Source organism: Aethalodelphis obliquidens, unplaced genomic scaffold (assembly GCF_003676395.1).
Source record: "Aethalodelphis obliquidens isolate GAN/ISIS:26980383/991018 unplaced genomic scaffold, ASM367639v1 scaffold1, whole genome shotgun sequence".
NCBI classification, from domain to species: domain Eukaryota; kingdom Metazoa; phylum Chordata; class Mammalia; order Artiodactyla; family Delphinidae; genus Aethalodelphis; species Aethalodelphis obliquidens.
The window spans coordinates 71,031,079-71,047,487 of NW_020837945.1; the positions used below are offsets into that span (position 1 = coordinate 71,031,079).

Here is a 16,409-nt window from a genome sequence, read left to right on the forward strand (position 1 = left end):
ATGGGATTTCCCTTGTTTGTTGTTTTCCCCTTGGTGCTTTTAATAATTTTTGTCAATTTGATTACTGTATGTCCCAGCATGTTTCTCCTTGGGTTTATGCTGCCTGGGACTCTCTGCACTTCCTGGACTTGGGTGGCTATTTCCTTTCCCATGTTAGGGAAGTTTCCAACTATAATGTCTTCAAATATTTTCTTGGGTCCCTTCTCTCTTTTCTTTCTGGGACTTCTATAATGTGAATTTTGGTGTGTTTAATGTTGTCCCAGAGGTCTCTTAGGCTGTCTTCATTTCTTTTCATTCTTTTTTCTTTATTCTGTTCCATGGCAGTGAATTCCACCATCCTGTTTTCCAGGGCACTTATCCATTCTTCTGTCTCAGTTATTCTGCTATTGATTCCTTCTAGTGTAATAAATGACACTCTTATGAGCAAAAGTGGTGTTCAGTAGGAACTACAAGATGATGTTTATCAAGTGTCTAGAATATTACATACACAATAAAGTTTTAATAAAGGTTCCTGCCTGCCTTTTAAATTTATTATCACTTTACTGTTTTTATGGGGGGGGGGTGTCACATGGAACATGTATCTTATTATAAGCTGCTTCAGCTCCTTTTCTGGGAAGTAGGTAGGGATATAAATGATAAATACAAGATAGAAGTGAGATGTCAGAACATACAGCCCACACATAGGAAAGACAGGGGACACAGGTCAGTGGGGAGATGAGTCTGGAGATATTGCTGAGATGTGAGACAGTAGGGCCTATACCTGCTTTGCTTACTCAATAACTCTCACCTTATGTGGTATTAAGACTAAAAGAGGTAAAGCATGTGAAAATACCTAATCTGTGACTGGCACATAAAGCTGATTGTCATTCTCTCTCTCCCGCTAAAAGAGAATGAGCCCATTGGGTCATTCTTGCCTTGATTGATCAGGATAGAATGTCTTGGAATGCTAAAGCTCTCCCTATAGCATAGTTGGTAATTTCTGAGAAAAGTCTTTCAAATGGGTCACATATATTTCAAAATTAAGCCTTATATCTAACTCCAAATACAGGACACTACTGATATGTATAATTCCTTAAAAAAGTATATTTTGATCTCAAGGGACCATTATGAGGACCCAGTTTCTACTGATATTCCATCAAAGAATTTACCCTTTTGTTTTTGCCAAGGAAAACATGCTTTAGGTATGAACATTTTCAAATCAGCCTTTATTTCATGCTATTGAAGTGCTGTCTTTTATTTTAATGTCAATGTGTAAAGTGGCATACAGGCAATTTAAAATTACATGATACTGACATATTTATTCTTAGAACTTATGCATTATATTTACAGACATACAAATATAGGACAATGTTTTACAAAATCTGTTACTAATTACATGTTTACAACATTTTCAGAAATAAAATGAAATCTGCTGTAAACCACCTTACTGCAATATGTATATAAAAACGTTTCTGAATATCCATGTTCTCCTTCATTTCTATAACCATTTAAGCGCTTAGTTTTAAAAAATTCATCATACTCATCAGCGTAGTCATACATCATTAGTCACTGCTGGACTTTTATCAAGTAGAGAAATCAGACTCCTTGATTAGCTATGAGGCTGTATTTTCAAAAGCTATTAAGGAAAGTGACCTACTACTACTAAGTGTCCTATTCTATTCTAGCCAAATACAAAGGCCCTTTCTCCCATGAGTTGTTTCCAGAGAAAATTGGTTTGGAGTGCTAAACAAGTATGAGATTGAAAGCCCAGAAACCTGCTGACTTAAAATCTCCACCGTTAGCAGGGGCCCTGGTGGGTGGGCACTTAGCCTTTTCTTCATTCACTCTTCAGCGCTGGGAAGGTCACTGCTTCAGTAGGAAGTTCATAAATGGTCAGGTGGAACTGTAACAAAATCATCTTTATCTTATGTTAGAGTCTAGCAAGGCTAAATATTAAATTTTCTTTCCAGTTAAAAAAAAAAAGGTATATACAAAACACTGAGTACAAAAATTTTCCAACAAAAACATCATGACTTGTTTTGCATCTTGACATAGAAAAGACATTCAATATATTTTTCTTTCATTATCAACCAAAACTGTAAACAAATATTTTCTAACTATTCAAATATAAATTTGAATTAGTCTGATAAAAATATATGAATAAAGTTTCATGCTATGTATAAAATTTGAAATACGTTGAAAATTCCAATTATTCCTACGGGAAAATTAGTCACAAATGTTCCAAATGTTGCATTATGTATGCTGACTGGGATTATTCCTTGCAACTATGTGACAAACAGTCCTGTCCTTTGCTGAGTTTCATTTCAAATGGCTGTCTATAATTTGGAGATTGTACTGAGGTTTAATGTTGACTAGAAGTAAAAATACCTAGAGTTTAAAAATATACACAGCTAAATTCTAAACAAGTCCTATGACTGGTGGGTCTGTTTGGAACTGTAAATATAATGGGGTCTGGCTCTAAGCAGTTTAAACACATTTTACTTTTGTTTCATAAGGACCCTGAAGGATTGGGCTTTGAGCTCAGATGTTTTGTGTTATATAAGTTTAAACCTGTGACAACAAGGAGAAAACATTATTTTGGCCAGATACTCAACATGATTTTATCCAGAGTTACTTTTAGATGCTGCTACATGATAAAACAAGAGAACATTATTCTTAAATGTATGTACTGGTAAAGAAACCCTAGAACAGTTAACAACAGGAAAAAACCTAGATAACTAGTATCTTCACTTACTCTCTTTACTTGGTTTACAAAGGCAGTGAATACCAGAAGATATCACTGACAACTAAAAAGGTCTCAAAATATAGGGGAAGAAAGACCCAAGTGGCTTAGACTTGAATTAGGGCTCCTGGTTTTGTACTGTCTGAGCCCTTGGGCCCTTTTACTGCACCCATAATTGAGTAAGTAAGGCACTGGTGGGGGAGCTAGATGGCTAGATGAAAAGACAGCAAGCTGTTTTTAAAATGCCACAAGTGCTTTAACTCAGCTACAGAAATTGGCAGTTAGCTGAAAGAAATGTAAGAAGCTTGGCTCTTCCTTTATTTTCATAATCTTCAGTTATTTGGGGAGCTGGAAGTGCATCTGCTGTGACTGGAAGGTGTTCACAGGTGCAGGTATCCCGGGAGCAGCTTGCAGGGGAGAAGGGGTGAGCTCAGTGAAGTCAACACACAGGATGCAGAGTGTCACAAGCTACCAGCCTAAAGATCTGGACCCTGTGTGTAGAGTGCTTGATTATAATATTTAGATAACAGTGGGATGATACATAGAACCATCCTCTAAGTGGTGGTGGACTGGAGCTGGGGGGAGGTCTAGGACACTGGCCTTAAATGCAACAGTATCTGTTTCATTGTTTTACTATGCAAAATCTAGACCTTCTACATTATTTTTATTTTACCTTGGACAGAACAGTCCAAGTAGTCATAATAGAGCTGAAAAACATGGTGAAGTCATTACTCCCCCCAAATTATACAAATATCTAGCTTGGAACAATGGTCTCCACTATATGAAACACCTGGAATGTTTGTTGAAATGCAGATACCCAGGCCTCACTCTAGACCAACCGAGTGAGAATCTGTACTTTAACAAATTCTCCAGGAGCTTCTAATGAACAACCACGTTTAGAAACTAGTGGATTCCAGAGGGCTTGGAAACAGGGAGATAACAGCATGGCGGTGCCTTCAAGAGAGACAAATATCCTTCTGAGAAGATAGTCTTCAGTATGTGAAAGAGCCTACTCTCTAGACAAGCACAGCCAGGTTAGGCTTCAGTGTTGGGTTCTCAATAATGACAGAATTAATTTTTATTTGTGAAAACCAACCATGTCTTCATAAACAATTCAATGCAAATGGATATAACCTCCCCTAAAATGGAGAAATGAAGCAAAATATTCCTGTTAGGAATCATGGAAACAGTCCCTTTCAAGAACACATAAGCGCTTTGTTAAGCAGACGGCTCACAGCAGCAGTCACGCTGTCCTGTTTCGTTTTGGCCAGGCCAACGCCCACGGTGCTGGGAGTCCTTACACAGCAGATAACTGGTGCTGCTGCTGCTTGGGCGGGGCAAGTTCCAGGAGAGCCTGGACCGTCAGCGCAACCTGGCTCAAACCTTTCTCTTCTAAAATGTGGAGAGGCAAACATAATTGCTCCTGAAATGGGACAATGTAACATAAAAACAAACAGAAGAGAAAAGAGGATGAACATCACAGAACTGAAAAGAAAAAACAAGCATCTCTTCTCTCCCTCATAATAATGAACTGAGATAAGAGAAGTCAGTACCTGAGAATCTGACCTCTGTTAATGAGTTACACAGAGATGGTACCTGACACTCGTCACTTTTTTTTTTATTAATACATCTAAAAGTACATCCAGATCATTTTGAATATGAGAAAATGGACAAGTTACATACACTTTTACATACAACAGAAGATAAACATACTACTATGGAGTAAGAGCAGCATCCTTCACCCCTGATAAATAAAAGAGCAACGCAGATCAGTAAAATGAGGCAGGTGAAAATAGAAAAACAGTTCCAAGTTACCGGATGGCTGAAGCCTAAAGATATAACATTGTAGGAGAAAGTGCTTTGGAAATTACAAACCATAGGAATGCAAGATAGTTTCATGCCATAACTCAGACTGCATGAGAGAGGAATGCTCTCTACGTTATAGTCCTGACTATGAAAATCAGGGTTCTCAGACCAGGCAGGGATCATGGGAAGAAACTGAAGTATATCCTTGAGATTTAGAAGTATTTGAGAAAATGTCCCCTACACTGGATAATTCACGGAAGGCCCAGTTTGAATTACTTAAAAACTTGAATTACAGAACTTAAATAAAGAAATCATATTTGAAAAAGTATTTTATATCCTGGTATTTAAGGTATTTAATGGATTAAATTATGCTGGAGAACTATGATGTGAGCTTAGTCAGGAACACATTAATTAACATATATTTGAAAAGCATTTACATGTTTGCTTAAGCAAGTTAAATTACTTCTATCTTGTTTATTACCTCATTAATGTGTTTGGTTAATCCTTTCTTTTAAGACAAAAAGGCATATCATAAGAATAACATCTATCATTGATTAGATGAAAGAAAGAAGAGATTACTCTTGAATGAAAGTGGAATTCTGGTTCTACTGAAAAAGACTATACATACTTATTAAAGAAGATAACTGGATTTTTCTCAGCTTTTCATTGGCACTTAATTATATTATTAGGAAGTTTTACAAAACCAGTTGCAATAAAAAATATAACAAGTATGTTTTATGAACCGTTATTGGTACTTGTGCTTCTTAATCACTTTCTTTTTAATACTTACCTTGATAAAACAAGGTAAATGGAATCTTTTGATCTTAAGAAACTAGCAACTTTGTATAAATCTTCTGAGTACAACTGAAGTACAGATTAACTATACTTAAAATGAACCTGCAGGGTGTTTTACTCTGGAGGGAGACATATTTCCTCTGAGGCCGATTCCTTGATCTCCGTTTCCAGGGGTGCCCTGCGACCCGTAAGCCCGTGGCTTACACATTCCCTCAGTGGCTTATGCTTTCCAGATGCACATTTACTTTCTAGCTGGCTTAGAGCAAACTCTGTTCTGAAGAGAATGCACCATTACTCCCCCAAAACCACACAAAACACCATGTGTTTTTTTAAAGGGACAGAACTTCACAAAACTGAATGATCTCTGACTCAGAGACATCTTAAAAACAAAAAAAAACCTCCCCCCAACTCCAAAAGGCACTACTGCTGTTTTCAACACAGTGTTCAATGTTTCAGCATTAAAAATAAAAGGTTTTTAATGTGTTAAATAATTTTCCCATTTAATATGAAAGAAAACCAAAGCAATCAGATCCTCAGATTGACTTCTACAACATGATATGGTTCCTCACAATCTTCCTTCATACATGAGTTCAGTTGTCCAATTTTCTTAACAGAGTTCAGAGATTCCTGAATGTTCAGAAACACTATTTATGAGAACCAGAATCTGAATGCAATTATAAAGTACTTTCAAGCATTAAGGCTAGCAGCTAATATACTAAGCATTCTGAAAGAAGCATTCATCACCTTGGGTACAGAACAGAGATTGCTGCCTAATTCTTTACCTGCTACTGTTCAGATAAAATCTCCTCAACAGCCTATCAAATATAAGTTCACCTATTAAGATGGTTCAAATATATTGGAAATTATATAAATTCCAATTTTAAATTCTAAATAGGATTCTAGAAGTGAAGTTAAAGATAACAAACATAATAAATGTGCAGACAGGTGCCTACCCCTGAAAGGTCAGCTCCAGATAATTTGCTGTGTACTGTTTCCAATGTACACAATGGGCTCAGAATAGCAATCTAGGGAACCTACATTATCTTTGGACTGAACATTCTGATCAAATTAAAATTATTAAGATTAAATGGCCAGTGCCTTCCAGATGTCCAGAGAGCAGATGCTTATTAGGTGGACTTGTGCCTACCAATAAAGACAGATTTCAGGATTTCAGGGCACAGCTCAATGCAGAGATCTAAGTGACCAGGTGCTCCCCAGAACAGAAGGGGTGCAACTGTTTCCTCATGAACAGCTGTTGAAAAGTTCAGCAACTCATAATTTTAATACTTCTCACAATTTCAACACTTAAGTTGTATTGAGGCATGGAAAGAAGGCCAGATGGAAATTTTATTATGCCATTTGGAAATAAAGTCCTAAGTCATATTCTAACAACAGGCTCAGGATTGTATTAGTAGACCCTGCTCAGCATTTATGATAAGAGAAACAAGGCCACATATAGGCCAGGAGAATGGACAAATGAGCAGAAGAAAATATACTGGTCTTTCTGCTCTTTGTTAGCAATCATAAATGCTTCCTAATGTGATGAGCTGCTCATCTGGACACACGAGGAAAGAAGTTATCTACTTTATTGGTTAGCTCTTTGATGGCTAACCAATTAAAAAAAAAGCACATATGTAAATACTTTTGAATGAGAAACAAACCTCCTTTACCAAGCACAGGAATGAGGTGGAAAAATCACTGGAATGCACTTTCGGCTAGAGGGGGAAGATCCAGTAATAAAGCATACAGAGAGTTAACATTAGAGTACAATAAAATGCCACAAAACCCAAAAGCTGGATAGATAGAGAGACAAAACTGGATTCTTCTGAATGTGCCCCAAGAGAAAGTAGTGTTTCAACAGTTCTTTTTACGCTGAGGTTTAGCTGAAGGATGTCAGAAGGGGAACAAAGATTGTCCTGTCCAAAGTGTGAGCAGGAAAGGAAAACAGAAAAATAAAGTCAGTGGATCAGAAACACAGATTTGAGTATAGAATTCAATATGATCATCTCAGTCATATTCAAAGAAACATATCCCATAACATTTTTTATTATGATGAATCAAAATGCTGAAAAACAAAACCACAAAGAATCCTCTATGTTCTCAGCTTGATTTTACTACTAAATAGCAGAATAAAATTGTTGGTGATTACTATGAACATTCGGGATAAAATGAACAGAGGTGGATGCTGACTTAGGGTTATGTGAGGCCTGAGAGTGGTTGAGTGGGTGAGGCAACCTCTTTCTCGACTCATTCTTCCCTATTAACAAAAAATAGGCCAGAAAGCAAGGACAAAACCTGGGGGTGGGCTGAGGAGAGGGAATTTTTTGGAGAAAGCCAGGTGAGTCAAGGAGGTTCAAAGAATGAAGAAAGCATAATAATCAGGGGAAATTTATTACCTGGAAGTCAGGTGTACTGAATGACTTGGTGTTCCTCTAAAAATCAAGTCCATCTTAACTAAGTCTTGTTTACTAATTGTACAAAATAAATCTAAAGTTGTAATGGGCCTTAGAAATCATCCAAACCCTCCAGTTCACAGATTAAGAAATTAAATAAAAGCATTACTGGACTTGATAACAGGAAAATATTCTTTCACACGTAACATATAATAACTCCAGAACATAAGATATTGGATTCAGAAGTTTTTATCACCAACTATAGTTTTTTGACTGTAACATATATTTAATAAAAGCATAATAATAAAGAGACTATCCATATGCCCAAACTTATTGGAGGTTTTTAACAATCACTTTATTCTTCAGTGTTTCATTCATAATTTAACTTGTAAACATTTAAAAAGTTATACTGAGAAGGGAAATCATTCACCTTTATATATGTTTTCTGGACAGAAGATCTGACAAATTTTTCAATATTAAGTTTTATGTTATCTGTTTTCAAAAGTGATCATTATTACATCCCTGATTTTATTTACAAGTGAAACATAGCAGGTGGTCATGTTTAGGTAAAGGTCATAATGCCCAGAAGTAGGGGAGAACAAAGGAAGAAGAGGTATAGGTTTCTTCTTCCCTTCCATGGCAGAGGGACCTGAGAATGCTAGTTTAAACCTACGAGTTTGTATTTATTCATTTTCCTTCATTTTGTTTTAGGCAAATGATCAACTGTTTTAGCAGAAGTAGCAGCATAACAGGAACGCATCTAAAAGTGTTAGTGATGGTGGTGGTGAGACTTGGGTGGAAGGCAGGAGTGGAGAAGGAAGAGGTGGCCCATGTGGAATGTCCATTTACTCTTTCTGGTAGGGGGAAAGGGAGGGGAAGGAGGATGTGTCAAGAACTCCAGTCTAAAGCCACCCTGGAAAAATACCCAGTCTTTTTTTTTTTAGTACCTAGTCTTTTAAAATTGTATTTTTTCTATCTCCTGCCTTCAAATAAATACTGTTAACCATTGCTTGGCAAATGGTGGAATAAAATGCATGCTTTAAAAGGTGCACTGTTTTTGATTTTGTTGACTGATGGCGGTTATATTCTAAAAGAATTTCAGTGTATAGACTTTAAATCTGAGACAGATGACAGTTCTGTAAAGCCCAGAGTACATGTACAATGACAGTAAGAAGTCCTTTACAGGTTTGACATAGGCTAAGTGTGCCAGCACGTCTTGCCGTGTGGGGCCGTTTTCAGCACTCTTCTCTCTAGGTATGTGGTGCCTCTTTTTAATCACTCATATTTTTCCTCTGGTCCCATTACCTGCACCAACCCATGCCACATTCTCTTGTTCAAAGACACTGTTATGGAACTGGGGCAGGTACTGGGCATGCTTGTGATGGTCAGGTAGGATCATCTCAAGTAGGCATAAGGGAAACACTGAATGTTAGAGTGTACATGTGAATATTAGAACCTGCCTGTTTAATATGAGAAATGTATGCTATTTATCTAGAAACCTTATTAATGCTCTCAATATGTTTAAAAATGGTTAGTTCTAAAAGAGATGATGAGCCTTCAGAAAACAATATGATATAAAGGCAATACATTTGCTTTGAATTTGTCCACAGGAACAAAAAAGATCCTTGCTAACTACCACTAAATGTAAATTTCAGTTATTTTATAACTCAGCTTAAAAAAATGCAAAAGAAAAAAGTAAAAAATAAGTAGTAGAATCACAATCTACTTAATAAAAGGAGAAAAAACACTCATGGGAATTAACACTGGCTAGTGCAGCTGCTCTGTGGAGCTGGGCTCCCTTCCACTTTGTGAAAGAGCTGAAAGGGAAAGGTGTTCATTGGACAAATGATGCTTTGACCTTCTCAACTCATGTTAGTTAAAGAGAGGAATGGTGAACTGGGTAAAATGAGTCATTGTCAGGAAAAGCCCTTGGGACAAGGGCTTAACTTTGAGAGAAATAGTGGACTTGTTGAGTCCAGGGGCCAGTACCGGGTTTCTGACAGCTAATTAAGAAGGTGATAGAAAAGTATCATGTTTTTCTCCTTGAACGCTGGACAAAATATGGTGACAAGAACTGTAATGGTTGTAGTTAATGAAAAAAGTATCAAATGGCACCAGTTTTTCTCTCTTTACATTTATCTATATATGTCACTATATATAATATTTTTTAAGAGTGCCACACTTAACATAATTGTTTTTTAAAGGGTAAAAGTTTAACTATTTGTACTATTAAAGGGCAATAAAGCTCTAACTGAGGAATCTGGAGGCAAAAAATCTCAAGAGCAGGACAAGTGACTAGAAATGGCCTCTTGTGTGTTCAGTTCCAAAGAGCTTAGTGGAAAACTGGTAAAGTCTGAATAAAGTCTGCAATTTAGTCAACAGCACTGTCTATGTGTTTATTAGTTTGGATGACATACTATGTTTACATTTATGTTAGATGTTAACAGTCCAGGAACCTAGGTGAAGTGTATACAGTATCTCTCTATGATATTTTTGCAACATTTCTCAAAGCCTAAAATTATTTCAAAATAAACATTTTTTAAAAGTATTAAAGCAAGTGTTAAAAAACTGAAGCCAACTGAAGCATTCTTAGTCTGAGATGCACTTGTTCTGAAGCACAGACTCTACTGTGTATGAAGTTGTACACAAGTCAATCAGCAAGTGGGGATATTTAGGAAAATATCAGAATAACTATTTCTGATTACTTAACATTAATTACTTACTACATCATATTGAAATTCATGTGTATATGATTTCTTTGCTTGGTCCTTGGAAATAATTAAGGGAAACTGCTCAAAATATAATGACTGACTCTAGTAACACAAAATCATGTTAGTAATTATCAACTTAGCTCAGAACTACCCTGTAAGATTTTAGATACCTGCATTTCTAAAAGATTTTAAGAAAATAATACCCACATTTATTTAGCAACATAAAATATGATAAATTTATTACCTGAGGTACACCAATTTTTCTGCAGGCTTCGAGGAAATTCTCCACATTTCGTCTGCATTTTGCCATTGTTAATTTAGGCTGCAAAGGAGAGAAAACATGGTGTTATTAGCAAAGTTTTAAAAAATTTGCTAACTAAAAACACTCTTGCCAACTGCTTCATAAACTGAATGTTCTAGACCAGAGGGTCAGCAAACTTTTTCTTAAAGAATCAGATAATAAAGATGTTAGGCCTCACGGCCATATGATCTGTTGCAAGTACTCAAACCTGCTAAGACCTTGAAAGCAACCACAGACAATATATAAACAAATAAGAGTGACTGTGTTCTAATAAAACTTTATTTACAAAAATAGGTACTGGCCTGTGGCCCATAGTTTGCCACCCCCTACTTTAGACATTGGGCTTTGATTTTTGTAAGGCAAGTGCTAAATAGAGAAATTTTAGGAGGATGATTTAATTTTTTTCCACTTTAAAGCAATATACACCAAAGAAAATTTGGAGGAATAACAAGAAAATTAATTACCCACAGCTCAGTCATTCAAATATAATCATAGGTATTAACACTTTGGTTCATTTCCTTTCAGTCTTTTTAAAGAAAACAGTAATAATAATTAAAAAAACAATGGCCTTTGCTCATAAATATGTTGCAGATGATGCAACATGTCTCTACTCAATGGTTATATTTAAAATTTTTTAAACATCTGAATTTTAAAAGATTGGATTAAAGAACCATTTTCCAAAGGGTGAAAATTTCCCATAGGAAATTTCCCTAGTCACTAACTAGTAAGCTTGCTTTTCTGAAAAGATCTCTGATGACTAGAACATAGTTGTATCACATGACCTAAAGTGATAAAATTTTTTGCCAAGTGGGTTATCATGTAAGAAAGAAATCTGAATCTCATTTCCCAAAGTGATTAACAAACTCAATTGTTCAAATTCATCTGTTGGTTTAAGTATCAGGCATGGAAGCCAAACATTTGCAGGAAATCTGACCTATGGTTTTTACAAAGCAGATGAAAGCCTGTACCATCTCTAGAAAAAAAACGGTTTCACTTGTGAATATCTGGGTTTTCTTCAAAGACGGAATATCATACTGTTGCCAAGAAGACGGGAAACAAGATAACTACATAGTAATGGTTGAACGTACTATAATCTTGGCCTGAGAAACCTAGCAGACACTAGGATTGGCTTTATCATAAAAGTTTTATAAAAGGTGACAACTGAGATGGAAGGAGAGTAATAATAATTTTAAAATTTGAAAGTGAAAAGCTTTCAAAATTAAGTCCAGAAAGAAGATAACAGGTTTCCATGGAGAACACCCCTTCTTGCCTATGCCAAGTTCTTCTATAACTGAGGTAAAAAAGTAAAAAAAAAACAAACAAAAAAAACAAATGTGAAACATAAATAGAATCAGAATCTTCTTAACAGAAGGAGAAGAACAATCATAGGGGTTCACACTTGCTAATTCACGCTGGAGCTGGGCTCCTTCTCTTAGACTTTTTACATGTGAAAGAGCGGGTGTTCACGGTAGGATTGATGCTGTGGTTTTAACTCCTTGCTAGTTAAGAGGGAGGTAAGGTGAATTGAGGCGTAATAGGAAAGTCACTGTGGTGAAGGCTATTGGGACATGGGCTTAACTTTAAGAGAAACTGGGCAAAGAAAACACAGAACAACTGCTTTTCACTTAGAAGAATTTTTCATTAGCTAGAAACTCCCTCTCCATATACCAGTAGAAATGGAAGCAGAATCAATGCAACTAGCTTCCCTTATTCTGAAGGGACCTTAGCTAAGCAGACCAGGATCTTGATCTGAGTTTGGGAGAGAAGGCTAGGGGCATCGTGTGCACAGGTGGATCATGAATGTGAGACTCTAACAAAAGAAGGGGACCTGGGCATTTTGTTCTATAAAAGAAGGACCCCTACATCTCTGAAACATCTCCCTTAGATGTTAGAAGGACAGAGTGAAATAGGTCTTACTGCATAGGCAGAAAAACAAGTTTCCTTCTGTGCAAAAGAAAGGATAAAAAGATAGAGTTCGTGTTGCTAAGTAAGAAACTGGTCCAAGAGTCACCACCATCTCAGACAAAAAGAAAAGAAAGCTCAGAATAGTGATCCTGGTGTCCAACTCAGCATTATCTCTATGAGGAGTACTAGCACCCTAAATGTGTGTGGGTCAGGGGTTAAGGAGTAGAATAAAAAGATTCCTTTGAGATTTCCCCTACAAAGAGCAGATTTCTGACTGATGAAGGGGAAATGGAGTGGGGAACCATCATCTGTCTCCAGTTATTCCTTCTCTTAGCATTTGTCTAAATCCCAGGGATGTAGGTCAGTGTTTCATAATTGGGATACAACTCCTTCTTCTAGTCTGATGAAAGCTGTGAATCTACTCTTTGGAAGAATACACATGCATACAATTTTAGGGAGTTCAACGAGTGCTGGAAGCCCTAGGAGTGCATGAATCCCAGGCTACACATCCCCGCTCTGTATGTGTCCAATGGAATGGCTAGTTAAAAGGACCCAGGGGTGTAGACTCCCTATCACTCTGGAGTGTAGAAGGACTCATGATTTTGCCTTAAGTCAAATATCAGAGGAACCTGCTATCCCCAAAAGCTTTTCCAGAACTTCGGATGACATAAAACATGGTTTTGGATAGCCATGTAGAGCCTGTTTCATTTCTGTAATGTACAGCCCGATCTGAATAAGAAATCTTATGTGGGTTTTTGGGGAAGAAAGTAAATAATTTCAGCAAGAGGAAAGGAACTAGACTGAAAGGAACAAGAAATAAATGATTTTGCTATTTGAAAATTGAAATGATTCAGCATTTTTTCAGGTCATCTTCCTTGGTGATATGGTTCTTTCAATGAGTTGTCACATCACAATATTTGTAATGATTTTTTTATATGATTCAATAGTGCACTTCTAACAATGTGAACTGTACTACTTAAAACCTATGCCTATTGAACAACCAAACAGCAGTTTATCATACATCATAGATCCTCCCCCAATAACAAAGAAAGATGAATTATAACCTAATGGTTACAAGCACAAGTGCCCTTCTGAGTTTCTTTCGAAATACCTGGACTTATGACCTCCCCTTACAATGAGGGACCATTTCTTGAACTGGGGGGGAAAAAAGCCTGGTTCATACAGTACATCATGAAAGTGTTTTTTAAGTTACACTCAGATCTAATTAGCAGGTTTTCAAAGAATTACAATAAATCACTATGTGTTAATGTAGCCACAAAGAAACTGCTACGGTTTTTCATTTGTATTTGGCTTTAATTTTATATTCTCATCAGGAAAAATCTCTAAGAAAGTAAGTTACAAAGCTCTCTGTATGGTCAGAAGAACAAAATAAGGGGAGAAATAGTCTAATATGAGGGAGAGCAATTCAGTATGAAGGAAAAATAGATAATAAATATTTATACTGAAATCTAGTACTGTAACAGTATCCCCATTAAAGCAATATTGACTTATTCATAATAATCAGTATCATAATTTAAAAGTGAGGGTTTTTTTTTTTTTTGCTTTTAATTAAAATAGTGGATGGTTTTCATCTGGTTGACTCAAAGTCCATTTTTCCACCCCCAAATGTTATAATTTGGGAATTTTTACATACTGAGGTATTTCTCAACTTTATAGGTCATTTATTAACCCAAAAGATATCCTCTTAAACAATTTTATTTAGTAGGCCTACTTGCTTTTTTTTTTTGCGGTACACGGGCCTCTCACTGTTGTGGCCTCTCCCGTTGTGGAGCACAGGCTCCGGACGCGCAGGCTCAGCGGCCATGGCTCACGGGCCCAGCCACTCCGCGGCATGTGGGATCTTCCCGGACCGGGGCACGAACCCGTGTCCCCTGCATCATCAGGCAGACTCTCAACCACTGCACCACCAGGGAAGCCCCAGGCCTACTTGCTTTTAAGTGTCGAGGATACTATTTCAGGAAAGACCTCTTTTATTTATTTTACTTTTTAAGAGGAATTCATGTTCTTGAGAGAATGGACCACTTGTAACTCATCTCTGTACCTTTCATCCTATTCAGAATGCCTACCACTGACTAGCTGCTCAATAAATATGACTAAATGTTGTTGTTGATTTCATTAGCAAGTTTTAAATGCTCTAATTTCATGTTATATCATGTTTCTTTGACAAGAAGGTCCATGTGTTTTATGTCTCTAAGTGGTTTAACATTGATAAAATAGTTCTATTTTTCCTGTATGTAAATATTTTACATTCTTAAATGAAAGGCACTATGTTTGGTTGATGAAGATAAAGAACCTCAGTCACCCTTGGTCTCATATTCCACTTTCTACATGAGCTCCTTGCTACTTCCTAAGTATTTCCCCTGAAAATGAAGAATGATAGATTTGTCTTTTTTATTACTAAAAAAATTTATTTTTCTTAATTCAGTTGACAGAAACTGGGAAGAATGCAAAGTATGAATAAGCCCTTCCCCTTCTGGCATTGCCAAATAGCATGTCAATTCCTGTTCTCTTAATCACCACCTTTAGGAGCAAAACAAAGTCTTTCAAGTCTTTGGGGGCATAGTTGATTTGGTAGTGCTACTGTTCCTCTCTGCCTTTTCTACACAAAGCTGAATGCCTGCTTTCTGAGGTCACTAAATAAAAAATGGCTACCTATTTTCTTTAGAAGCAAATGCATGACTCTGTTTTTGGATATGCTAGAGGGGAAAGGGCCATATCAGCCTCTTGGGACCTTGGTAACAAAGCAGCTTTTATAATTAGAATCAAAGGTCCTTGGGAGGCTTAAATGATTTGCATCTGGGGAGGCAGCAAGATGAATGTCCAGAGTGGCAATCTATAGGTCTAGATACAACTGCAATTTGAGTGAAGGATTTGCATAGCAAGTATGTGCTAAATAACAACAAATGACCAGAAAATAAGATGAGGGCAAAACCTTTGAAAAGGTTAGACACTGCTAAGCATGTTACAGATGCACAATATCCATTCAGACTCATCAAAAGAGCTGTCAGAACATCAGATAATAATCAAATGCAATGTGGAAACCTTGATTACATCCTGTTGTGTGTGCATACGAGCGAGGGGAGAGGAGCAGAGCAGCCATGAAAGATATTCTTGGAACAACTGGGGAAATCTGAATATAACTTGTGGATGCTATTGGCGCCTCACCCAATGTCTCTTTACTTAGCCTGTGGATCCATCCTCATTTCCTACCCCGACTCCCTGCTGGCTGCTAAGGGCTCAGAGCTGTCCCTTCTCAGTTTCAGCCCGATCCCATAGGGAGCCCTGTGAATGAATCACATCACACTCCCACCTTGAGGAACAGGGCTCAGCCACCACATTGTTCCTCCCTGGCTTCAGGCTACGGGTAAGAGCAAGGTGGCCTAGGAAAATTCTCAGAAATATTTAGGGGGTAAGGTGTTATAATATCTCCAACTTTTAAATGGTGCAATTAAAATACACACACACATGAACACGCATAAATATAGACAAAGCAAGATGGCAAGATGCAATGAATGTCAGCTCTAGGTGGAGGCTTTAAGGGTATTCTTTGTGTTATTCTTTCAGTTTTTCTGAAGGTTTGAAATCTTAATAAAAACTTGAAGGTGTGTGCCGCAACTACTGAGCCCACACGCCACAACTAGAAAGAAGCCTGCAATGAAGAGAACCCCTGCCACGATGAAAGAGCTGCCTGCTGCAATAAAGATCTTGCGTGCTGCAACGAAGACCTGATGCAGCCAAATAAATGAATAAAAAAG

At 37.1% G+C, this 16,409-nt stretch overlaps 1 protein-coding gene across 8 annotated transcripts in view; it reads right to left on the bottom strand.

Annotated features, from left to right (window-relative positions):
* Positions 1–1,176: 1,176 nt before the first annotated feature.
* The window catches only part of LRCH3 (leucine rich repeats and calponin homology domain containing 3), a 114,546-nt gene continuing 99,313 nt past the window's right edge, over positions 1,177–16,409 (bottom strand). For 5 of the 8 annotated variants that reach the window (XM_027107286.1, XM_027107249.1, XM_027107254.1 and 2 more), the window contains 2 exons: positions 10,672–10,749; positions 5,473–7,239 (listed from right to left, as the gene is read on the bottom strand). In XM_027107286.1, coding sequence (XP_026963087.1) covers positions 7,039–7,239; positions 10,672–10,749 — 279 coding nt within the window. In that variant the 3' untranslated portion in view covers positions 5,473–7,038. Of the gene's footprint in view, positions 4,146–5,472; positions 7,240–10,671; positions 10,750–16,409 lie in introns of those variants that run through there. The other 3 variants (XM_027107302.1, XM_027107297.1, XM_027107264.1) reach the window with 1 other exon arrangement.